The 26,077-nt window shown below is 34.7% G+C and overlaps 2 protein-coding genes across 4 annotated transcripts; one reads left to right on the top strand and one right to left on the bottom strand.

The window, feature by feature from the left end:
• Nucleotides 1-375: 375 nt before the first annotated feature.
• LOC108568609 (N-alpha-acetyltransferase 16, NatA auxiliary subunit) lies at nucleotides 376-26,077 on the bottom strand. The gene is made up of 11 exons (XM_017929802.1): nucleotides 25,844-26,077; nucleotides 25,242-25,326; nucleotides 24,766-25,028; nucleotides 24,565-24,699; nucleotides 23,791-24,510; nucleotides 23,455-23,736; nucleotides 23,181-23,394; nucleotides 1,339-1,529; nucleotides 1,165-1,273; nucleotides 755-1,101; nucleotides 376-696 (listed from the first exon to the last, which is right to left on the bottom strand). Exons 1-11 carry the CDS (start codon nucleotides 25,898-25,900, stop codon nucleotides 475-477), a joined length of 2,625 nt encoding a protein of 874 aa, XP_017785291.1. The 5' UTR covers nucleotides 25,901-26,077; the 3' UTR covers nucleotides 376-474.
• On the top strand, nucleotides 15,378-22,867 carry LOC108568608 (extensin). Of its 3 annotated transcripts, XM_017929801.1 has the most exons (3): nucleotides 19,398-19,667; nucleotides 19,732-22,219; nucleotides 22,271-22,867. In XM_017929801.1, exons 2-3 carry the CDS (start codon nucleotides 19,732-19,734, stop codon nucleotides 22,621-22,623), a joined length of 2,841 nt encoding a protein of 946 aa, XP_017785290.1. In that variant the 5' UTR covers nucleotides 19,398-19,667; the 3' UTR covers nucleotides 22,624-22,867. The 3 variants fall into 3 exon arrangements, with proteins under 3 accessions (XP_017785289.1, XP_017785290.1, XP_017785288.1); XM_017929800.1 differs by lacking the exon at nucleotides 19,398-19,667 and adding an exon at nucleotides 15,378-15,604 and having other exon boundaries at nucleotides 19,732-22,867; XM_017929799.1 differs by having other exon boundaries at nucleotides 19,732-22,867.

Here is a 26,077-nt window from a genome sequence, read left to right as displayed (position 1 = left end):
AATACCATCCTAATACATTATCACCAATTGCAGTCATTTAAATAAAAATCATATATTAAAAACTCTATACTCAATATTATTGATATTATATTATTAATATTTAATTGTATAACGCACTGCATTAATCAAAGACTAATTATTGACTTCCTATGAATGTTCAATTCAAATGAATACCTAAAACATCTGTACAATTGGGACTCCAGTTCAAAATATCAGAATGTGTTCAATTTATTTTTCTGTACATGAAACAAGAGTATGAGAAATACGAAGAAGAAACAAACAATTAAAATGTCATAGAAAAGTAGTAAATGCAAAAGGAAATAGAATAGTATTAACGCAATGTTATTTAATGTCGCTGAATTAAAAACTATGAACCAAATTATGATTATTTTATTAATTTTATTTTGCTTCGGGCCAAAATATACAAGAAACCCAGTCCAAGGAAAACTGATTATCTTTAATGCAACTCGTATATTAAATGTTATTAAATGGCATGAATTGTTCATCATTGACTATCTGACAGTCTGAACACAGGGCATTCTCGCTCTGTATATGATTGTTCTCAACAGTCTTCTCCTTTTGGAAGGATGCGCAATACGGGAAGGCTTTATTGCATCGCGCCACGTAGTCCTCCATCTCTTTGGCGCAATCGCCAAAATCGCCCTTCCTCAAAGCTCCCAACACATTATTACAATTCTGAAAACGATTTAGATGTTATAGTTATAGATGCATTCCAGTTCCGTAGACTGCTCACCTTAATATTTACATCCTTATACTTATTGTCCAAGCTGAGAACAAGATCGAGGGAACGGCTTCGACTCGATTTGTCAAGATAATAAGACATCTTGCCACCTTCGAGGACGGATTCCAAACGATCCCCGTATGTTTCAAGGAACTGGTGGTTTAATTTGGTAGCATCCTGCTCGTTGTTGAAGTGGGCCTTCAATTCGCTCTTCAATACCGAATCGACGGCAGGATCCCACTCCACTTTGTTATCACTAATGAATTTCAAGAAGCGTATGATACAAGTGTGTAGCATGGAATTGTTCAGATCCAATTTTCTGGCTCGCTTAATCGACTGCAGCATTAAAAGAACTTTTCCTAAAGCAAAAGAAAAACATTGTTAATTATTAATGTAATTTGAAAGCGTTTCAAGTGACGCACCCTTTCTGAAATAAACTTCAAAAGCCATCAAGTGGGTCTCTATCCGATCATTTGCGAGCATCTGGAGCGGCTGAAGGAATTTGATTGCTTGCTCTAAAGGATCATCGACCTAAAAAAAAACGCACATTACATTCACATCTGTGAAAATGACATATTTCTGACTAAAATTATTACCCTAGCCAATTTATCCGGAATCAGTTCGTCCAGTTGCGGTGCATCCGGCTCGACATCGCCTCTTCCGCATTTGTGGTGTTGATCTTTCTTCACCTGCGCTTGAGCCGCCTGCGCGCTCTCCTGCTCGGCCTTCTTACGGGCTTTCCTTTGTTTGTTGCGCAACTTTTTCAGCTCCGAAGGCGCCAAATTCTCTGAGGAAATAAATGGGAATCAGTGGATTTGCTTTCGAAGCAACACTTCAATAATACAGCATGAAAATGTTACTAGTGCATGGCCACACCCAGACCGGACGCTGACCATGCTTCTTGCTATTCCTACATTACAACACCAGAAAATGTACGTTTCTCGAGCACCGTTGTTGGAACAGATCATCCTATTCATAATGTTTGCTCTATTTCTTCAATTAACGACTTAAATTTCTACTCGACAGGAGAAAATATAAATGCGTTTTCTTTGTTTGTTTTTGTACTTATTTATATGAAAACATCCGTTATACATATAAAATGAGACAATTATGAATGATATAGAAAGTCCGAACCGATTACGAAAACACAACTATAATCTATAGAATTTTCAATATTGTAAAGCAAATACTTCTTTTGTTTATTTAGTTTCAGTCGAGAACCCAATCCGCAATATTACGTTGCACTTTCGGATTGCAATTAAAATACAACACGATTTCGATCGGTGAAAGAAAGAAGAGAAATAAAACGGCAGCAACAAAATAGTAATTATTACTTTCAAATCTGGGATTCATTCTAATTTGCGTCCGGACATTACTTATCCTCAAGAATTTCGACATGTTGTGAATGTAGAGTTTACATTATCATTAACTATATTTATAGACATCGCAAAGAATTTCACTTTCAGTTTGCTTTTTTTCGTGTCTCAGTTGATTCTGTAATTAAGAATTCAAATAATTCGAAATCGGTGAACAAAAAAGTAGTAATCGCATCGCTTGCATAAATACGTGTCAATGTTTTTCAGTCAATCCATTCCAATCGCAAATTTGCGTTGTAGTTTATTTCTACAAAACAAAAAACATCTAAAAGAGAGATCATGTATTTTATAAACAAAACAAATCTATTCCAAGATTGAAAGTAAATTAACAAATTTAAATAACTGATAGAGATATTAATAATCAATTAAGGTAAAAGTTTCTTTGCTTTAACATTTATGAATGCATCAGATATTAATAATTTACAAACATATTTTTCATTTTGTGATAAATCCAATCACATATATTGATTGATCTTCCCAAATTCCAATGTTATCTTAACTGGAATAATTTGAATAAAGTGAGTGTTCAGCAAATCCGCATAATTTTTTGACGTTACAAGGTGGTATTAATTATTCAACATTGTGTTCATTGCATACATACATAATAAATAGGTAGTATTTCCATTCGGAATAAGTGCAATTGGAAACAATGACATTTCGTGAAGTGAAGTTATTGTAGCAGCGTTTCATGTCGAAAAACTGTGATATTAATCTCAATTAGATAGAAAAATAATAATAGTGTATCACGAAAACATAAGATTTTGTGAGTGGACCGACCTTGCGGCCCGTCACGTCGGCCCGCGGGGCGGCGCGTGCCTTTTTCCACGGAAAAGACCGTGGGGTGGGTGTAGAAACCAGAGCTCAGGCGAAAGTAAACGCAAAAGCAAGCACCCAGCGTTCTCTTTGCTTCCATATACAGTCTTAGTCCGTTCCAAAACTCATAGCACGGATGGTAATCACCACACGACCTGTAGCTTTGGGCACGCTGCTTACATCACCTTCAAATATTTACTCATATCAATTAGCTTAGTCAGAGATTCCAAAACAAATAATATTTAGAGATCACTGCTCAAGTTTTGACACATTGAATTAGAAAAGGAAAAGTAATTGCATATGTACTAGATTTGAAATGAAAGTACATGAAATGTCAGTTCTTTTATCATTAATATTATCTTTTTTAAGAATAGCTGACAAATGTAAATACCGCGAACTAAGTAAATTATTAAACCTGTTTCACAAAGAAGTATACCAGTAAAACTTTATTAAATGTATCATGGAATTGCTGAGTGAGCACGCCCATTTGAGCAACAATCACCTGCATTACACCTGTTACGAGCAAAAGAGCGGAGAGCAAATAAACATACAATAAAAACAGGCATGCCGAATATACTACACATAAACTAGATAATTCGGATCGGGATCGTGACCGGTCCGCAATGGTCGCATTGAGTAACCGAAAGCGGTTCTGCGTTTGTTGAGGTTGCGCAAAATTTGTCAAGCTCTGATCCGAGTGAAAAAGAGAAATAATCTACATATTTTAATATATACAGTGTGAAATTTCGGATTAGATAATCATTTTTATTTGTGTTTCCAAAAATTTTGTCAAACGAGAGCCGAGATTGCGAACTACTTTTACCTGAGAGATTTATGTGCGAAGAAAAGGAATACATTTAACTGAAATTTATTCCGTCCGTTTTCTCGGCTACATGGATTTATTAATGCAATTTCTAAAATTCAAATAAACCAATTATTGGAGATCTTACTATTCCCGGAAGCAACTGCTCTCTATAACATTAAGGAAGAAGTGCTGCCTTTTCAGTGAAGTATTAAGTACAAATACTTGCCAAGTAACTTATAACATGGTAATCGTACTTTTATAAGTATAGCTTAGTAATAATATATTTAGCCAAAGATCTATCGACTACAGTTCTGCCCGAAGTGAATTATATTAATCTTCAATGCTATAAATTCCATTGACTTACATTGCAAAATTTGATTTTTTTTGTAATCCATCGATCGCGTGTTTTTGGCGCAAGCCAAAGTGTACTTATTTTTAAGCAATTGGTGATCGCTTTAGGCGCATTCCAATAAATTTAAGTTACGTATTTATCTATCGAATTAGTTTTTTTTTATTGAAACTAAATAAAAAAACTGTTGAAATTCGTTTTATGACGGTAATTCGAAGCAATAAACTCCAACGCACAAGTCATATTACATAACCATTTTAGGATGTTGCCATTGGTTTTGATAGCTCTCATAGCATTAATAACAGTTTCCGATCATAGCGTCTACTTATCCAAACTTGGGTTTCCCATTTCCGTTAACGGGGAAAGAATTTTGGTCGGACCGGTTCCATTGGTAGTTAACAGCTTTTATTATATACACATACAAAAATAACGTTAATCCGAAAAAAAAATTAACGATGTTAGTTAATTATTAACGTATATTGGTTTTGCGGTAACAAAAGAATTCCAAATAATTGGTTAATGAAAATATAATTAAAGATTGCAGGTACGAATGAGGGCGTTTAAATCGTCTACTACGGCTAATTGCATTCACCGTAATTAGATAACAATTTCCTAATTTGATTTCTAATAATAAAAAGTAAAAAAAAAATGCGCGAAGTAATAATAGCAGAACCATTTGTAAAATAAGTAAAAGTAAATGGATTGAAAAAAAATAATAATGCATAAGGTGAAACTCGGAGAACTCTTATAAAAGTATTATTACCGATTGAATTGACTATGAGAATAGAATAGAAAAGTTGTATCTGTCTATCGAACGTAATTATTGCGGATGACCGTACGTAGTTTTCCGCTTTACATAAAAGTGTAAATAAATAAGGAGAGACGTACATAGAGACCAACGTTTCGCATCCGCGGAAACACGTTTATCAAGTAAATTGTAGCGAGTTTAAAATCCAATGAAAGCTGTCTACTTTCTTCGAGCGTTCCATAATTATCTCCATCACAACTGAGGTGACCATTATTATCTATCCAGAAAGGTGAAAACAATGAATGGGATGTAGAGGATGGATGGATACGCAATTGCGACCTCTAATTGTGCAAGCACGCGAATTTTCCAAATGCCTGTGTAAATCATTTTATTCCTGAATAGTTCAGCGCTATTATGAATAGATACTTATCTTCAATTGCTGTGATGACAGACTATTCGAAGACATTACTCCTACAACGGCAGACAATAACATTCTTATCTGATATTTTGCCATGCCATTTAACAGAAAAGATTGCGTTACAGAGAACAAACCAAATGAAACACATCGCACCGCAATTAATTACTAAGAGCATTTAAAACCGTGTCCGACAAAACACAACTTTCTGCCCGAACTTGTAGCCTTGAATACGACTGGATTGATAAATTTTTCTAAACAACAAGCATTTTTTTTTCTTTCTATCTGCATGTACTAATAACAAGGTGTATAATTCTTTATGTTAGTTATTTTTTTCAATTCTGCATATATTTTTCAAATGCAAATCGGTTTTCCAGAAAACACACGCCGCATTAGAAAGCAAATACAAATGATTCAGTTTGAAACAATTACAAAAATAGCGATAAATAAGAAAACGCTACGGCTCCATTATAAATGTAAATTGTTGCAAATATCAAGCGTGACTCAAAACGTACGAAACGAAGGAAGACAAGAGATTTTCCGCGCTGTCTTTCGTCTTGTGCACCGTTGTGAATAAAACAGAAATAACGAGCTGCCATTAAATTGGTCATACATTTTATAATAATATTAATAGCACGCATTTTTTTTGTTAAGAACTTTCATTTTTTAATAACATTTCGCTTATTTCAAGTATCACGCTTTCATTAATTTTCCACTATTAATAGTTCACAACAGAAAATGCATTATACTAGCAAATAAGTCATGTGTTGATTCATGCCTTTATTAATACTACAAATAAATATACAAGTGCGTTTATAGAAAACTCTATTTACGATTCAAAAAAGTAATGCAATAAAATAATAATAATAAAAGTGCAATGTATACTCTAATACCTTTTAATCTTGTTTTACTATGATTTATGATGTATAAAGTTTGAGTAACATCCGTCTAAATGACTAGGCATAAAATGATCATTTTTAATCATACTTAAGTGTTTTCATGATAATTTTTCAAATGGTCTATTAAATATATCAGTATTTACAAACAGACATCCGTTGTAATTCTCATTCAAATTGAACGGGTTTGCGAAAAGTTTTACAAAATATTGACATAATATTAACGGATTGCGTACTGGATGTACTGAGGAAACGTGTTATAATTATTCATATGTGTATAAAAAAACACATTCAACAACAACAAAAAAAAAGAAAGAACAACGGCAATGTATGTATATGAGTTGCGTGTTGTTCACGCCGGTTGGGCAATCCGAGTTACGTCGTTTTCATAATACGAGGCGAAACTGGAATCAAAACCATCGGAAAATTACTTCCAGCAACAAATTAAATTTACGATCAATCCGATTTGTGCTGGAAAAGCGGTCGCTTTTCCGTGCGCTAAGGAAATTTCACCATACCGGTCTTCTTTAAACGCGGCAAACGGAACATGTCTTACGCAACATACACGTACCCGTATATGGATCAAGTTTATGCGAGACCACGAGCATTTCGCGCTGACAATTTCGAAGCAAAACGAAGTTCTTTACTATTTCCGCGCCATTACATCAACCTCGATCCGTTAACGACATCGAAAAAATACTAATTAATCGAACTCCAATATGTATTTACCTTATCCAGAAGACTATCAAAATGCAAATCGGACAAGCACGAACAAGTACATACAGAAGCCGGTTGATTGAAAGCAGTTGTCTTGGGCTGTAAATCTGCGTTGATTTAAAACATGCGGAAAACATTGCACAACGAGGTAAATATATATATTATATCTGTCCTTGATGGAAGCAGATCCATTTTTTTTTGTTCACTATGAACTACTAATGTTATTGAACAATTAGCAATGCATTATTGCAGGCTCAATTTCAAAATCGCAATAATAATGATTATTAAATTATTCGTAGAAATGTGTTACTCATTTTTTTTTTTGTTATTATTTATTCGTAATTAGTTTTTATTTAAGCTTTGAGTAATTAAATTGCAAAACGCGAAAATTGGGTTAATATTAAAATATTCATTAACATTCAGTTTATTAGGCTACACTTACCGCAGAGCTAAAGCGGTTATTTTTCTATTAGCAATTCCATATTCCACGCATAATTTACAATTTTGCAATGCAGTTTATTTCAAAAGTGATATCAAAACATCGCAACCTGTAAGTTTTACACCTTCTAAATATATTACTATTTTGTAAAACTAGTGAATGATTATCCTAAAATAATAATAAATCACAAGAATACAATATGAGAAAATTAATTGAGTTGCGAGTTGTGTGTAATTGAAAAACTGTGTTCAAGCAGTATAATTAACTTTTATCATTGCTTTGTTTGTCCACGTATGACGTTGCGCGTGAAAGTGCACATTAAATTTGGTAATTAGAAACTGTACCCAATTTCCATTCTGCAAATTACGAAGATTTTCTCCCCTAATTAATTTTAAAACGTAGTTGTAGAAATTCTATGTATGTGGACTGTTAGAAAATTGAAAAGCATTTGGAACAAATTTTTCAATCATCTGTTAATTTTTCAAATTAGATTACTTTTAATACATTGAAAGTACTAAAACTATATATCTATTTAAAAAAGGGTCAATTAATTAATTATGAATAGGAAAAAATAGAAATAATTAATAAAAAAGTCACGGACTGAGTGTGACAAGTGTTGACTTAAATTAATGAATATATGGTAATCATATATAGTAGAAGTTAACTTAAATAAAAACATGAATGAATACAATAACCTTAGTATGTTTTTCATAAACATTCTTTTGGTCTAATAAAGATTTAAACCAGTTCTGAGATTTTCCAAGCCGATAAAAATCAAGACACGAAATATGACGTTATATTAAATTCGTCGGACATTGCTCAATTAGTTAAAAATGTTGAAGGTTAGAAATGAGTCTGTTTCCGGGCGAAAACAATGATTCGCTTAAACATGAATAGAGCATATGAAGGATTGCATTTTGTGCGAGTGTATCGAAATGGAAATGAAGCAAAACCAACCTTTTCTCTGAGACTCAAGGTAAAAGTGAGAGATTATAAATAATTGAAGTGCACTTTGAACGGCAAGAGAGAACACCATTGGGACAAAAATCGCCGTCACACATCGTGGAGAATAATAACACCACCACGACAGCAGCAGCCAGCCTCTTGGGAATTGGGTTAATAAACAATCATTCTTGCGTTCCATTACTGACACAAACTCCACACTTTCTGCTGCTGATCATGAGGATTATCTAAAGAAAAGAACTTTTGTTTAGATTCAATCATTTCTTCCACTGCGATATCGTTCTCATTATAATCAATTTTGCATACTGGATAGAATTTGATGCTCCACGGAATGGACGGATATTGAGGAGAGCGATGGCATTAAAATGGCAACAGATATGTGTAGACTTTTTTTAAAAGTGTAATTCGAAAGGCAAATGCGCACGATTTACTTCATCAAACCGCTACACCGATGACACACTTAAAAATCTTTCCAATTTTCTTCTAAGATTGTTCCTACAATGAAAGTTATTGATATTATTACATACTAAGTAGTTCAAGTAAACGATTTCCACTTTCTCACAAATATATCTTTGAATTATCAATCTGAAATAATTAGTGGTATAGAGCAAATGCACAGTTGCCACATTTGCAAATGATTCAGAATTATTCACATACGATGCGAGTCTGATTAATTGCATCACAAAATCTTTAAGTAATTCATAACCTTCAGGAATGTTTCAAATCTTTAATAATTAGAATGAAAGACTCAAAATACGTCACCTTGAAAATGAAAAATGTGCATTGTTCCAGCTGAATGCAATACGAAGTTTTATCCTAACTGTAATTTTAGTTATTAGAGCTCAAACAAATTCATTAAATAATTAATTTAAAAAACGTATAATAAATAATGTGGGAATAAGCATTAAAAACTTTTAAATTAAAATATTTAAATAGTAGAAATTTGAACAGTTGCAATAAATTGATTACAACAAACAAAATTGAAACTAATTCGAACGTAGTTTATTTGCATAATTCACACATTAATTGACACGCAACGACATATTTAAATACGGAAAACAATTGGTAAATTGAATATTGTTTCAGCAAATATGAAGAGCCGCGCAGATGTTTTGATACACATAGCTACCAAACAAATGTCAGCTGCCATGATCCATCCGAATGGTGGTAAAGTTGGCGTAATTATTTGCAAGTTTCTCTACGTTTTGCTGCTGTGCTTTACAACTTTAGTGATTCTACTGGCCGTAATTAATAGTGGAGATATCACAATGTTAATTAATACTCTTGAAAGTCTCAGCATCTACTTTCAAGTGAGATTATCTAATTAAATAAATTAATGATTTATAATTATTAAATTCTAGAGTATTGCCAAAATCCCTACTACTTTGAGGAAGAAAGACTTACTTAGATTGATTGATACCTCACAATTTTGGGATGATCCGTATGATAAATACGTACACATTTTATACTCATTTAGCACGAAGTTTTTAAATATATTCATTAGTGTTTTGATCATAGCGAGTTTGATGACTTTATGTTCACCATTTTTTACGGATTTCGAAGGCCTGAGCTTTTACATACCACCCTTTAAATATGCAGATACAATATTACCACTGATACAGCTATTTCACATGTCTTTCAATATATTCTACGTACTCAGCGTGGATGTGTTATTCACATCTTGCTGTATCAATCTAATAGTGCAATTTCACATACTTGGAAAAACGATGAGCAGACTAGACTGGAGAAAAGCAGATGCCAAGAAAGATTTTAATAAATGTATACAACATCACTGTTTTCTTCTAGAGTAAGTTACATTTATTCTAATATTTCAAATAATAAAAACGGGTATTTTAGATATATGCAACATATGCAAAATGTCTTCAGCAAAGTTCTGTTTGTCGAGTATCTAATGAGCATGTACTCAATTTGCCTAGGGATGATTAAATTAGCTCAAGTGTAAGTCGAATAAGATTTTCGTAAGGTATATTGCAAAACTATCAATATAAAAACGATTACATAACTTGATCCAAATACATATTTTAATTGGAGGCAAACATTTCTTTTTATGTTCTTTTTATTTCATTTTGCCTTTAGTGGTACCAGTCTTAGTTACAAATTGAGATGCCTGCTTATTATTTTGACGATAAGCATGCAACTGATTGCTTATATTCTACCCGCTTACAAAGTTACTACCATGGTAAGTACCATTCATAATATTTATAACTTAATGCCGCGTGTAAAACTAAAACTGGATTAATGTTATTCACATTTATAACATATAATATCTACTTGATAAATCTGCATTCGTATTACTATATATTATTTTGTAAACTGCTTTTTGTAGATTGTCAAATATTATTAGTGTTGTTGTTGTAGGCAGAAGATATCAGAGATGATATTTATAGCAGCAACTGGTACGAAACTTGTCCTAAAAATCAAAAACTTCTGGAACTGATTTTAATGCGAACTCGAAAGCCGTTTATTTTCTCCGGACTAGGTATATTTACGATGACTAGAGAGAGTTTATTAGCTGTAAGTGACTAGCAATGAAAACTCATCATCACGAATCTGTTTTACATACATCTGTTTTTAGATATACAAAAGTGCCGCATCTCTATACACTTTCTTAACGCAAATGAAGGATGAGTAAAGAAAACGTGTTCAGTACAATCACTGCACGAGGCAGCCAATGCTTAAAAATATTATAAACCACGCTAATCGCACTCGGAGACTTCAACGTTGCGTTACGAAACGAACCCGCAGCAAACGATATCGATTAAATTTTAATACAGCTTAATAAATAGTAACTACATTTTAATTCTCATTCATAAATTTGAAAGGCTCGCAACGATTATATAATGCAATAACATGAAAACTATAAAAAAAATACCAATGCACTAAGTACTAAGAGAGTAATTATTGTTAATACTTCGTAACGTTACAACATTATTAATTGTTTCGTGCATTTCATTTTCGCAGATAATAACAGTCATGCACTTTTGTAACTTTTAATTACGCTAAAGAACCGGTCACAATAAATCCAAGTTAGTTTAGGAATTTCACGTTGTTGATATTATTCGGTAGCCGGATGGAGAATAGTTAGGAATTTGTGGAGCTGTAAATCAATTAAAAAATAATTGTTGTTTTTCTAAAGCTATGAAGCGATGCTTTTCGCTGTTTCATAACTCACCGATGGGGAATTACGCAAAGACGAGGTGCTTATATCAAGAGAGCGAGAGAGGATGAGCGTGTATTCAGTGGAGATTTTTCACTGTCAAGTTCAATGATGTGAACAATCATTCTTTGATCATCCTAATCTCGTTGCATAACGCGCCTTGCTTTTTTCTCTTCTCCCGATGTTTCAAAGTTTATTGAACTTGTTCAATTAGCAATGCAATTACCTGTTTTTTTTTATTATAAAAACTAGTGAAGTATAAAGGGGAACGCATGACATAAGCGATGGAATGTAAAAGGTAAACTTGTATGCTTCGACTCGCGGAGAAGATGCAAAAAAAGCTATAATTAAACGATTCGAAATAAACAAATTTGGCAATAGCTATAAATAATTCGTTTGGATATGATTAGGAACAAACAAACAACGAGAACAAAAACATAAAACAAAGCGGATGACAATGGATGTAACTTAGTAGAGTGTGACTGAAACGCACGTCTATTTAGACACACGACGACAATTCCGCGAAACAAAGGGAAAACGAAATTGTTCATTGATCTGTTGAACTTTAATGAGTGCCATCGCCGCACACATTAGACGTCGATGATGAAACGGAAATGATTGCGCAACACGTATGTAACACTTGCACTTAGTCTAATGAGCGTAGTTCTCAAAACGATATTGTTTATTGGAATGCATTTAATAAAAAAGCAAAAGTATGTCTCCATTAAGTACTCCACCCAAACACCTAAAAGGTCAGATCGAAAGAACAATGCCTGCTCCTTGTTTCTCAGCTGAATTCCATAAAATTACCATCATACATACTCTGTGTATTATTTTTTTTCTGACCTCCCACCGAAATCGACAGCTCTTAAATAGTAATTGCACCTTACGCAACATCAAAACACCGAGCTGAATTATGTTCCAGTTTGGACGATAGATAGTATAGTCGGATAAGAATAATGGATATTCGCTGTACAGACATTGTGCGAAATCGGGCGAACGCCTTTCTAATACAAAACTGACCAGAGCACAGCCATTGCATTCAGGAAACAGACCACACCGCATTGGGAATTCTGCGAGCAAACAGAGCACACCGCGTGAATTTCTTCTGCTCATACACAAAGTGGATTTTCTTTGTGAAAGAGTTACCACATCCAATGTAGGAGGAACCTAAATTACCAAATTTTAATTTGTATGGAGCATCTCGGGCGTAGCGAGGCATAATTAATTATGGTCGGATAATGATGCATTCTCGGACGTGGGGAAAACTTCAGTCCCGGTAGGACATTGGGAAATTCGTGATTTGCACGCACGATGCAAGCGTTAAATTGTCCTCCATATAAGCGGACACATTTTAATGCGGGTTTGGTTTGACGGGGAAAATACAGCCTCCGGGGAATTTTCTACTCAAGGCTTCATAATCGAGAAATTATATATTAATAATAGAAGTCGTTCATAATTTATGTATCGAGAAATAAGTTTAGAAATTCAAAAATTATAGTATTTATACCAAACCCTTTTTTACTTCAGAACCAGAAAAATAGCAATTTTTACAGTTTAATACACTTTCAATTTATCTGATTTCTCTATAAATAAATAATAAAAGTTTGCGAAGTCTTCAGTGAAATGAAAGTTTACTACGATGTAATTGTAATTAAACTTAGTATCACGCAAATTGAAACGTGGCATCATTCTCTACTTAAAACAACATATTTTAATATTGTATTAGCATTTATAGCACCAATAAGCGAAGTTTTCATGTTAATTAAGATGTTTAAATATTACAATAAAAGCATAATTCACATAAATTCTATGAGATCACAACATTAACAACTAACAAATTTATTAAATACTACATTATCCACGGTCTAATTGCTTTTAGAGTCAATTAATGCATGTCGATTGTAGCTGCATGCGTTCAGATGAATACTTGTATATGAACCCAATAAAGTCAACTAAAGTATTTCACATGATAAGATCAATGTAATTTATAGACACGTTGCAACACCGCGTGCATTTAGTATGAGTTCGATATTTATGTTGCCTCGTCGAGTTTGCATTTCATTAAATCAATATTTATAAATGTCAAAGAAAAATTCGCTTTTTTAATATAATTATAAGCGCAAATTCCAATCAATTATTTTTCTAATCAGTTTTTTTGGAGGATCATTCCAATTATTTCGAATCACGATGTAAACACTAATAATCAAAGATTCATAAGGTATTAAAAAGTTTTAAAAAAAATAGTGATAATTGATTTGGTGACTAAATATTATCCCGAAACTAATAACCAAATATTTTCGATTAAAATTATCAATAATTTGAGGATTAATTAATCTATTTCTTGAATACTTCTCTAGTAGAAAACAATATATTTAATATGATGATTGGAAGTTGTTAAATATTATTACGTGCTAAACGATTATGTTGACACTCCTAATATGTCACATCCGAGAAGAACCTCTAATCACTATATCAGGAGTAGTCATGTGTGATCCGAAGACTCTTGCATTATTAATATTGTTACAGTGCACATACAAAAACTTTCTAAAACAGGAAGATCTCGTTCTAGAACCATTAAATAAATGTGTTAAATTCCCGAGAGCAAATCTAGCGAGAATTAATGTAAAGTGCCCGACCGACGAATTCAGAACATTGCGCAATGGATGCCTTCAAGAGATGATACATAGTTCTACTCACCAACTAAAGATCTCTGATGCAAATAGCTTGAGGTATAAACGCTTACCTGCAACAGAGAAGAAAATGTTAAATTAAATATCACATCGATTAATGACGACAACAATTGTCGAGAAATGTCTTGATAACCATGTCACGGTCTTCTTACGAGACTGATGGAGCATTTAACAATAACAATTATCATATTCATTTCAAATAAACTCTAAACGGTTTATATTATACAATAATTTCTTTTTATACTATTATTACCTGAAATCCGTTGCTATTAATTAAATCAGATAAAAATTGATTTAAGTATGAATGAAAGAGAAAATAAAAATGCATATGAATTACTGATTTCGTGACAAAGATATATTGATTAATTTGAACCAAGTTTACAATATGAATAAGGTGAAGGTTATTTTCATTGAATATCAACAAAAGCGATTTCGAAGAATGTTAAGGTTTTCAATGATAATAAATGATAGCCAATCAAAAATGCTAATTATAGGCCATATTAACTAAATATTCAAATGTCTGTTTACAGACCTTTAATATTTGAATTTTAACTCAAAAAAAAACTGAATTTATTAATAATAATTTAAACTTCATAAATGTCTTTGTTTCCAGTAACTTCTAGAACGTTAACTTCATCGTTTTAAACGGATTTCAATGTTTAATAACAAATTGATAAGTTAATTATATGCTTTGTTTATTATTTGTTTATGTGTGACTGTTTCAATAAATATTATTATTTTCATTGAAAGTGTACAGAAAATTCATGATGATAATTTCGATTAAAAATTATAAGTTTACTTTCAAGTGTTATATAATGAAAAAAAGTAATAAAAGGAAACACGTTAATTAAAATTTTGCGAATGGATCGGAAGTGACTTTGAAAGTCGCAGTTAAATTAATAGTAATGAGTTAGCATCTATCCGGGTATCATTCTTAATTCCAAGCAATAATCATTTCCGTCGATGATAATACATTCATCTTTAGATTCTAAAGGAATACAGCGGATGCAGAAAAATTAAAAAAAGAATGTACAATGAAAATTTCCCGTGAGGTAATTAACAGGTGTTGTTAAATGGTTCTCGTTAATGAATGCACGTAGTCTTTCGGTGTTTTCTTAACAAAAATTTTTGTTTGTCTTTCTGAAGGAATTCCCGAGCGCGTCCTTGCCTCGTATATGTGGGTATGTGTCAAGTAAGTGGTAGAGGGCCCCCACTTGAAAGAGGCCGCAACTTGAGGCCCGAAAGCGATGGTTTTGTGGAGCGCGCCAGTGCATGTTGGACCACTCTTGTCGGCAGCTTCTTCACAGGAGACATGCGAAAGACATGTGCGCGTTAAGTGAGTTCCGAAGAAACCCAGTGCCGTGCACCATCACCTAAGTTCATCTGGATAATCAATAGTTTTAAAGGAACCAAAATCACGAAACCAAAACAAAAGCCCTTAAAAAAAAGCGTTAATAAAAAAAGCCAAAAGTAAGAATAAATCACATAATATAATTTCACACAATATAAACCCGACAATTTGCAATTATCGTTCTAACAATAAATTGCAAATGCGGATTTCCACGGATCACGACTATTTAAACGTAATGATTGACACATTAACTGTGCACATTTAATTGCGACAATGTATCTAAGTGAAATTTACTTCCTACAATGTTTTTTAACATACCGGCAATTTTATAAAAAATATATATATAAACGAAACATCATTGTAATAACACGTTATTGCGAGGATAAACAACGGCAACTGCATTAATTTATTCAATTCCTATAATTAGTCAGGCAAAGGATTATATAAATAAGAAAAACTGCTGCTCGTTGCATAACGCGTTTGTATACCTTGATGCAGGAGCTGCTACAATTTAAATGGTGCTGGCGTTTTCTTTGAGGCATGTGCGGAATACTTGAATAATATACCTACAATTAAATGTGCTGTTGGATAATACCTTATGTAACGATAGCCGTTTTACGCCAGTCCGATACAAATAGTCATGTTCAGATTTACTTCCTTTTGCGATTTGTGCGCGCCGCGTGCAGATAACATTTCAAATGCAAAATATACATGAAAATTCAAATTTCATTTAACAACATTTTATAGTTATAATTGATTACATTCGAAAATTCAATATATATAAACATCAATTAATTCATGACCATACATTTCTCAACTATGAGAAATTGATTGAGAAAATCTACGAAATATTTTGAAAAATATGTCAATATTTGTATTATAGAATATTGATTTACTTATTGTTTTTCAATATGTCTTAAGTTAATTATGTATTTCTTAAATTGTTATGCAATATTTAGCACGCCATTTGATAATTATAGTCATTATTCTTTAAATAACAATCGGTCAATTTTTTTTAATACAAAACGCAATATGCATAGATTTCACAAGATTAAATATACTGTGAAATTAGTTCGAAAAAAAAAACTGTAATAACTTTCAAGAGTTTAATTTCAAAATTAACTTTATTGACTATGTGCTAACTGTTCAAATTAAAATAAAAAGAGAACAATTAATCATAGATAATAAAAATTAAATTAATTCAATAGACGTGTATCGCGGATCTGATAATTAGAAACTTCATTTAAGGCATGAGAAATGAGGCGATTCCGTTACATTTAATAAGAAAAAATCGTGCATAGATTTAAAATGAGGTTAACGACACTAAAAGGAGTGAAACCCACGCGATTTGGGCGCAGGCGATTTTTCATTCCCATTTCCAAACAAACAAATACCAATAATGGATTTGAGAAACCTTCGTAGCATTTAATGCAACACTAATTTATTTATATACAGAAGAGTAGGAATTATGTCACGATTCGTGCAAAATATAATAAAAAAACATAGAAGAATGAGGCGCATCTTGAATGTCTTCTCTTCGTGATGAAGGATGCCTCTTGAGGCATCCTTGATAGTTTCTTTGCAACAAATAAAAGCGGCGCCAATGATATTCAAATTAATAAAAACATGTTTTTTATCATTCTAATATTTATTGAAAGAGTAAAGAATTCAAAAAAATAGTACCAAGAAAAACAAAATAACCACTTTCGTTTGGGAATTTCTCGAATCTCAATGACACACTCATCCGAATGGAATGTATCTCAAAATCAGATATAGAATGAATAAGAGGACGCAAAGAGGACAATTGTAGTGAATTATTCGAGACCGAGGAAGGTTAAATCTTTTTCCGTCGGATCTGTAAGTTTCCAAATTTTTCGCAACATTAATTGTGAACCTTGGGAATAGAATAAGTACATTTCAATGGATTCAGATCTCATGTTAACTAATCCCCCATTATTACAGGCTACATCCAATGTGGGTCGTTCCTTATTATATATATATAGTTTTTTTTAAAGGACAACAATGTTGCAACCCGCCATTGGGACTAATTATGTCACGAAATAATTAATTTAGTTAATAGCAAAAAAACAGACGCAGTTAATATGCATTTTAAATAATGTTTTGTAATTCGGTTTGAAACGAGGGAGGAGGTAACAAGAAAGTTTTTGAAAGTGTTTTTGGTTGCCTGAGCGTAAAAATTGTGGACTAGTAGGAAAGTGAAATGATAATAACAATAAAAGTCTGATAAATGCTAAGGTTAACGACAATAAAAGAAAAAAAAACTTTCAATTGCATGTCCAATTGCTGGATCTACAAATTTATTGTTCTTTTTGCTACATCCATAAATTATGATATTTGCCGGATTCCGTATATGCATACGTGGGTGTTTTATAATCGTTTTTATTCATGCGGATTGATAATTTCAACATCCCAATTAGTGAAACGGAAATTGCGGTTCGAAGGTCCCAAAAAATTCGAAAGTTATCAACTGGCAATTCTATCTGATGAGATGAACAACGGTCGCAGCATTAATTGCACGGAAAAGAAAGAAAACTAGTTAAAGCTAGTACATCAATTATCGACGCATCGCGGAAATGGATTAAAGGAATTCCCTCCCGGTGGTTGCAATAAAAAATTTCTAATTAACCATCCCAATTATTATTAATAAAGTAGAAACTGTACGCGTTGTTATCTAATATATATATAACTTGTCGGCTTTTTTTTTACACTTGACAAAACACTTTTCCTTTCCTTATGGTAATTAATTGCAAAGTTGTTTCGTTTACTCGTTCCTCGTTGTTTTTTTTTCAGTTAAAATTACTGTTACTGGTGCACATAGTGCTTCAAATAGAATTTAGAATGTTGAAGGAAAACGAAGACTTAAACGCCTCAAGCTAGTTCTCACTCGCTTTTATAATAAGAAATAGTAGAATTTCCGTTCGCGCTGATTATTCTTATTTTATTTATTTTTCTAAGCGGATATCGCAATTAAATCCATTACATTGGAAAAGGCGATTTAAAATAATAAGAGGGGAAAATGAGGTCTGAAAATTTCCCGAACAATTTCCGTCACTGAATGTTAGTTGATTAGTCAAACAAACATCGAGCATCAAGGTGAAACCGAACAATTCACACGTTCATGTAAATCCCATGTAAAAACATACGGCAAAAAAAAATGTAAATAAATCTCAACTATTGCAGCCAGCGTTAAATATACACACAACATTATCGAATTGTCTCGATATTTTAAACTAATTCGTAATGTAAATACAAAGTAGTTCAGTTATCAGGAAATCATAGTATTTGTACCACTTTCTTAGCAAAATAATGAGCCGCATTTTAAAATGTCGGTCACATATGTTTAAAATAAAAGAATCACGACAATGTATGTACATGAAAACAGATGCCAACGAAAATACTTCCATTCCAAACAAAAACAATGCTCTATTGTTGAACGTCTCACGGTTCACATACGCAAAAGAACGCATGTTTTCGGGTGGTATTCGTAAATCGGATTGCGAAAAAAATATATGAGTAGGAGGAAGAAGGCAAGACTAAGAGACCAATTTCGCACACATAACTTGGAACACAACATCCCGATAGCGCACCGCAAACAAGGCATTATCTAATACATTGCTAAATCTTGCGGAATGCGCTCCAATTCGTATTAATTAGAAAAGAATACGATTTCAGTTACAGTCGGGTAGCTGCAGGTGAAATGTTAAAATCGATTATTACCACAGAGCTCTGCGTTTTTTATGTTTATATTGGTAACTTATATGGGTGGCCGGTGCCATTTTGAAACAATGGTGAATTGAAAGCCCGGCTCGGTGAGTGGAAATTGTTATGGTCCAGTTATGATAAAACCCCGCCCTGTCCTCTAACCTTGGCGGAATAGACAATCACGACACCGCTCCAGTGGCCTCTGACCTAAGCGATACCGAACACCTTTTATTCATTAGCTTCTCGACGACGGCCGAGCCAAGAGATTTGTGCGTTCTCGCGAAGGCGCGCCCGCGAAAAATGTACAGAGGAAACCCTGAGGAAAAGTGCGCTCGTACACGTAGAAAGGAGCAAGGCTAGGCTGGCTCTCAACTAACTATCTGCCAATTTAATCTACATTCGAGCATAAGCTCTGCCGCGCGTAACTTAGGAAACGAAAGTGAAACGACGATCTTAACTGTAACCATATCATCTCATTCGGAAACAAAATTTCTTTAACATATTATTTTATTTCTGTTTTCAGATGCCGCCGAAATCGTTCTTTTGGGTTTTATTGCTGATCGGATTTATGCAAATAATACTCGTCGAATCGAACGGTCACAGGACGCTGCATAGGCTTGTCGGTGGACATTTAAGTGTAAAACCTGATCTGGATGACACTGAATTGATAATAACCTCTAGTGCGGGCGGAGGGCGCGAAGGAAAGCAAAAAAAGGGTGAAGATGGCGACGAGAAGAAAACGTTATCACAACAAGTGGCAGATGGAAAATACGGTTTAATACAAAAAGAACTGTTCTCTAAACCGGTTAAAAAATCAGGTGTTATTAGTTATGAAAGTAATCCGGAAGTGCCGTTAGATAACATCGATAATTTGGGAGGACTAAACAAAAATGACATATGGTTGGCCGAGAATCATCTGTTAGTGATTAAGGGCGGTTCGTATCCTCCACATGAAGCACAGAACGAAAGGACGCATCCCCATTGGCTTCCGATCGACGATTACAAAGCACCCAGTCGCCAAGTTAAAATCCCAGCCAACCCGAAAGTCCCGCCGCCCTTTCCCGTCCAACTCACCGAAGGAGGGCCGCTACAAATCTTGGGCACAAACACTACGACAACGCTTAATGGATCGCTCTCAGCGAAACCATACCCCTTACCAGCGTTCGAAGCCGGTGGCTTCTTCCCTCCCCTCGCACCCGGAAATCCATATTCGCCCAACTTTACTTCCGGGGAAACTCCGTTCCCAATACCTCCGTTCCCTCCGTCAGGAGACTATGGCCCGCCTTTCCCACCGTTCCCTATAAATGGCAGTTTGCCACCTTTTTTAGCGTCACTGCCCCCAGGGGCAGCAATACTCCCGCCCCCGGGAAACTTTACGGAATACGACGAAGACGACCCTTCCATATATTATCCGCCGCCATACAGTTTCTATTATCAAATGGACAACACAACAGCCGTGCCGCCGGGCCCTTTAGTGCCAGGAATAGTCCTTCCACCACCGCCAAATTTCTTCGCGCCTTTAGAAAAAACGCGCAAACCGCAACGACCAATCAAAAATCAAATGCATCGCACAACGACAACAACAACACAACGACCGACAACAACCACCGAAATAATCAAACAGATACATCCAACAACCACACCTCTACCGCCCACTCCGATAAACAAACCTTCGAGAATAAAGCCAACAGTGAAAGAACCAACAACCACGCAAGCACCAATAATAACAATTCTACCGGTGAGATATTTGCCAAAACCAAATCGAACGTACATCCCTGTAACCACCACTCAAAGACCCAACATACCGGAAAGGAGAAAGAGGCCACCTGCGGTGACAATTCTCCGTCCAGTAAAACCGTCAACTACATCAACCCAAAGACCACCGGTATTCTTCTATGAAAATAATGAAGTGGCCAATGGCAGACCTTTCAAGATATATGGACCTCCACATCCTTCGAGAACTGTGATTAGTTCAACGCAAATTCCACTGAAGGCTTACTACAGCACCTCCAATGACATCGATACAAATTCCGTAACTCAAAGACCAGCAAATAATGTTTATCGGGATAATGGCATATCAACTGTGCAAGTTCCTAAAACAACGAAACCACCAGCGCAATATTACTTCTACGAAGAGGCCGTTACTAATAGCATAACTACACCAAGAACACCAAAACAGAGACCAAATGAATATTATAATATTCCTAAAGAATATTATATACCATCCAGGCAAACTGTCAGAGGAAATTACCAGCAAGCTAATAAAGCAGTTCAACCACCTCAGCAATATTATTACGTAACGAACCGGCCAGCGAGACCTAGCAGGTACCGATTCATTGAAACAACAAAGAAACCAGATACGTTTAGCGTGCACGTGGCCCGACTAAAACAACAGATTCATCAATACTATACCACTCCAGATCCTTACTACGATCAGCGTCCGCATTCTTCATCAAAACCGGTGTATCAATTTAGTTTCCAAGCAGCCAATTACCAACCGAAACAGAATCAATTTAGACCATCTCCAATTGACGAGATCAACAACAATCAAGATAAATTTAGACCGTTGAACAAGTACAATGTACAAATACAGCCAGCAATTGAAGTATTGCCTACAGAAAGACCGGTCTATCAACAAAACACACCTGCGCCCGTATACTACCAGCAGAAGACAACCAGGCGGCCAAATTATTATTCTACAGTTCGGCCGGAATACGAATATGAAGAAATTGATGATAACAGAGGTAAAAACGAATATGTGGCCACTCCACGACCGATTAGTCAATATTCATTCGAGGCGACGCCGAACCCAATCTATCAACCGTATTATACCAAACAAGATGATTCATATTTCGATGATATTACGAAGAAACATTTTACAGTTTTTGGTAAGAAACTTCCCGGTGCTACAACTCCTTTGAGTAGGATTGAAGCCACAACTTCCAGCCCCCAACCGCAACAACCAGTATACAACAACAAGAATATTCCATATGAATACACTCAAGAAATTGGTAAGGGGATTTCTTTGGAAGGCGACACGCTTGTTAATTATGTACGTGCAGGACAACGGCCGAATCCCCAAGCTGAATATCTACCCAGAAATAGACAGCCAATTAGGTATCAACAGCAGCAACAGCCGCAATTGAGTTTAGAATCAGATATAAATGTAAATTATAAACATCCCAAGCCTCCAGTGAATCCGGATGCAGAAATCGTGCAAGCGATTCCAGTGAAATTAAGTGCAAACAACGGAGATAAACGAGGATCTTATATATCTTACGAATTGCCTGGAGACAATGGAGCGCACTTCTACTTCTTGACACCACAATTAGCACAGAGTCGAGACCAGGGTGCTGGTTACTACTATTCGAATCCAGAATCGCGAATCCGACGTAGCCAAAAAGACTCAGAATAATATTTAAAGAGTGTGTTTACCCATGTCCTATTATATATTTCATTGTAAATTATATTATATATTATAATATTTAAATTATGTGTACCGAACTGTGATTGTTGAAATGCGCGGTGATGAACAGTGTCTCGTCGTATCGATGAAAAACTAATTGGAGTATTGTCTGCGCGTATTAATAGAACAATTTAATATGTACCATGTTTACCATTATTGTGATTTGACTATTATTATTACCATTACTATTATTACCGCTGCTGCTGTGTATAAATATAATTATATATAATTAGATCTGCCTTTGTAAAATGTATCAAAATATATATATATAATTTTTTATAATTAAAAGAAAAATAAAATAATAATATAAGAGATATCTATTTCCTATAATCCAAAGGAAATTTTTTCACCTTCACATATCATATCAAGATTGTATTACTTAAAGTGTTTCCTAATTTACTTTTCTATTTGATATACAATGCCTCGTAAATTCATATTACAGTCAGTAGTATAGTCAACCAACGTTACCCCATTATAGTAATGAAAACGATATGCGAATCACTTACCTGTATTCAGCTCTTGTTCCGCAGACTCGTCTTTCAATGGGGCGTCGAACAAATGTAAATACACTTCAATGGCGCACCTTGCCGCCTTGAAATAGAATGGATGGCCTCGGAGAACGTCTTCCAAACGCAACAAACCCACATACGAGCGCAATGTCATTTTTCTCATGCAATATGTGTGAAAATCGAACTGATCTTCAATTATTTCCGAGAAATGCTGAAATCAAAGACATCGATGAAACATGCATTCCAAAATTTGTTGATTTTGTTTTATTACTCTGTCGACTTCGTGGCATTTCTTTAATGCCTCTCCGTATTTGGCCAATCTCTGGTATGCCAAGGCACATTCCGTTTGGAACCACATGCACTGCATCTCATTCAGATTTTCCATGGCGGACACGCCTTCCCTTGTGAATTTGGCACACGTTTCTTCGGCCTCCTTTACGTGGTTGGCGCGCAACATATATTTAGCGCATTTAGAATTGATATAACGATCGGCAGTATCTAGTGCTTGGGCCTCATCTAACCATTTGTATGCTTCTTGTGGATCACCAGCATGCTAAAACATATTTTACTATATATTCATTATGAAACTGGCTGTGAAAAGAAATACCTTGTATATTCTTCCTTTGGTTACGAACAGTTCAATCAGCGTTGGAGTGTGTTCTATAGCATCGTCTATGTAATTCAGGGCCTTTTCCGTGTTATCGAGGTAATCGTAGTGTTGAGCAAGAAAATAGTAAACCCATAATAAGGCAGAGGCGGGTTCTTTAGGTCCATTGGCGGTGTCCCCTTCATTGTATTTCCCGCACTTTTTTAAGGCATCTACGTATTGCATCATGAGTGATTCAATGATTTCCACTTTGGTTTTATCCGTGTACAGCGACCTCAAATCGACGAACAAAGGTGGCACACCTTTCGACAATCCCTTCCGCATATACTTATCTACCAGATTTTTGAATACGTCTCCACTAGCATAGTTCAATGGTAACCGTTTCGGTGGCATAGCGCGTGGAAAGAGTTCAGCGTATTCCACATAGAACTTCACGACTTCTTCGGGATCAGTCAGCTGCTTCGACTCGATCAGCTTTTTGTAATACAAAGTATTCTCCGGATTACGCTTGATCAACTCCTCATAAATTTTTGCAGCTGTTTCAAACTTCTTTAGTCGCAAATTCAACGAACCCAAGTTTTCCTTAAGCGTCAACTTGTCCACAATAGCATCCGAATTCTTTTCTAAGTGATCTAAAGCTTTTTGTAGATCACCGGATTCTTGAACTACCATGTTCTGGTAAAGGATAAGCTCACTGTGTTCGTAGTCTAAGTTTCCCTTCTAAAAGTATAAAATTAATACATTAGATTCAAATAGTTACTGTTGTAATATTACTGGTTGTTGATCAAGAAAAGTTTCCAAAATTTTGAGTGCATTCATGTAGTCTTCCAATAGATGGTAGGAGAGAGCGTAACCGATCCAGGAAGTTCTTTGCGTCGGTCTTAACATCAGTAACTGATACCTAGTTTCCTAAAAATAATCAAAAGTTGTTTATAATTTCAGATTTATATGTTTACAATTTGGTATATTAGTTACCCTGTACCCTTCCATGTCGCGCATTTGTATTTGCAAAAGGGATAGATCCCTGAGAATCTGGATGTTATCCTTTTCCCATTTCAGCGCATTCCTGTAACACTTGATGGCTTCGTCGTATTTCTTATCCGATCTTTGGAGCAAGCCATACACATGCCAACACACATGTGATTTCAAGTCATTTCTCAATCCCTTCCTGACATATTCATATGCCTCTTCCTTCCTTCCAAGACAATTTAATGTCAATCCCTTCATGGCTAACGTTTCTACAAAATAAGAAAATTAAGAATTAATTAAATTTCGTTCTAAATCACTTAATTTAAATAAATTATATATCTATAACATATCATATATATGTTTGAATTAAGTTCTTGATTAATCTCTAAAATGTAATTCATGTTTTTATGTTGGTTAAAAAGACTTAAACATTTTTATTGATATATGATTTGTTTATTAGAATCTAATAGAATACAACTCACCTCCATGTTCTGCATACTTTGGATTCATTAAAATTTGTTTTGCAAACTTCAGCCCATTTTTGTATTGTTTCTGTTCGTAACATCTCTAAAATAACAAAAAGAAGTAATGTTTAACAAATCTTGTTACAATATTAAAATTATTGGTAGTTCAAATTTGTTGTTATGGTTATGATTAGTGGAATGTATTTAAGCAACAGTTATTAAAAGATATTTATATGGCCAAAAAATCAGTTACATAACAATACAAATAATCAGTATTTCGAAGAAGCAGAAATTCAGTACCAAACTAAATTTAGCCAAACTGTCAAAGAGTCTCTAGAAATATGATCATCTGTGTTCTTCTTTTATTGGAAAACTTACGAATTTCCAGTGCTCGAAGCACTCGTACAAATGACACAGGAGGCACACAATAATAAAGAGACAAAACAAAACAAACATTGCTGTGACGATTTTGAGGTTAGATCGGGGGGCCGAAAGTTACGCGCTGTGTGGATGCACTAAACGTTCTGGTGGCATTGCATTTCCATGCGAATCACGTCCAAGGCATTATTAATAACTGGAATTAGTGTCCGGTAATACCGGGAAGTGCTTGAGATACCTACCAAAATACGTTTGAACAGTGCATTCTCTTTTGGCGCTAGTGGATTGCTCGAAGGCATTTTTGTGGTGGAAACTGTCTTGACCGGTGCTTCGTACGTTCCTTAGTTAATCCGTGTCCAGCAACGAATTCGATTTTTGTCCGTATCTTGCGGGCTAAAATAAAAACCTCGTGGTCACAAACTTCTTATAAAGTCGATCGCGGTCACGTGACAACCACTGTAGCCACCACAGATACA

Source organism: Nicrophorus vespilloides, unplaced genomic scaffold, assembly GCF_001412225.1.
Source record: "Nicrophorus vespilloides isolate i.1.1-1 unplaced genomic scaffold, Nicve_v1.0, whole genome shotgun sequence".
NCBI lineage: Eukaryota > Metazoa > Arthropoda > Insecta > Coleoptera > Silphidae > Nicrophorus > Nicrophorus vespilloides.
Note: the sequence above shows the minus strand (reverse complement) of the source record. Positions and strands in the feature narration are given on the sequence as shown.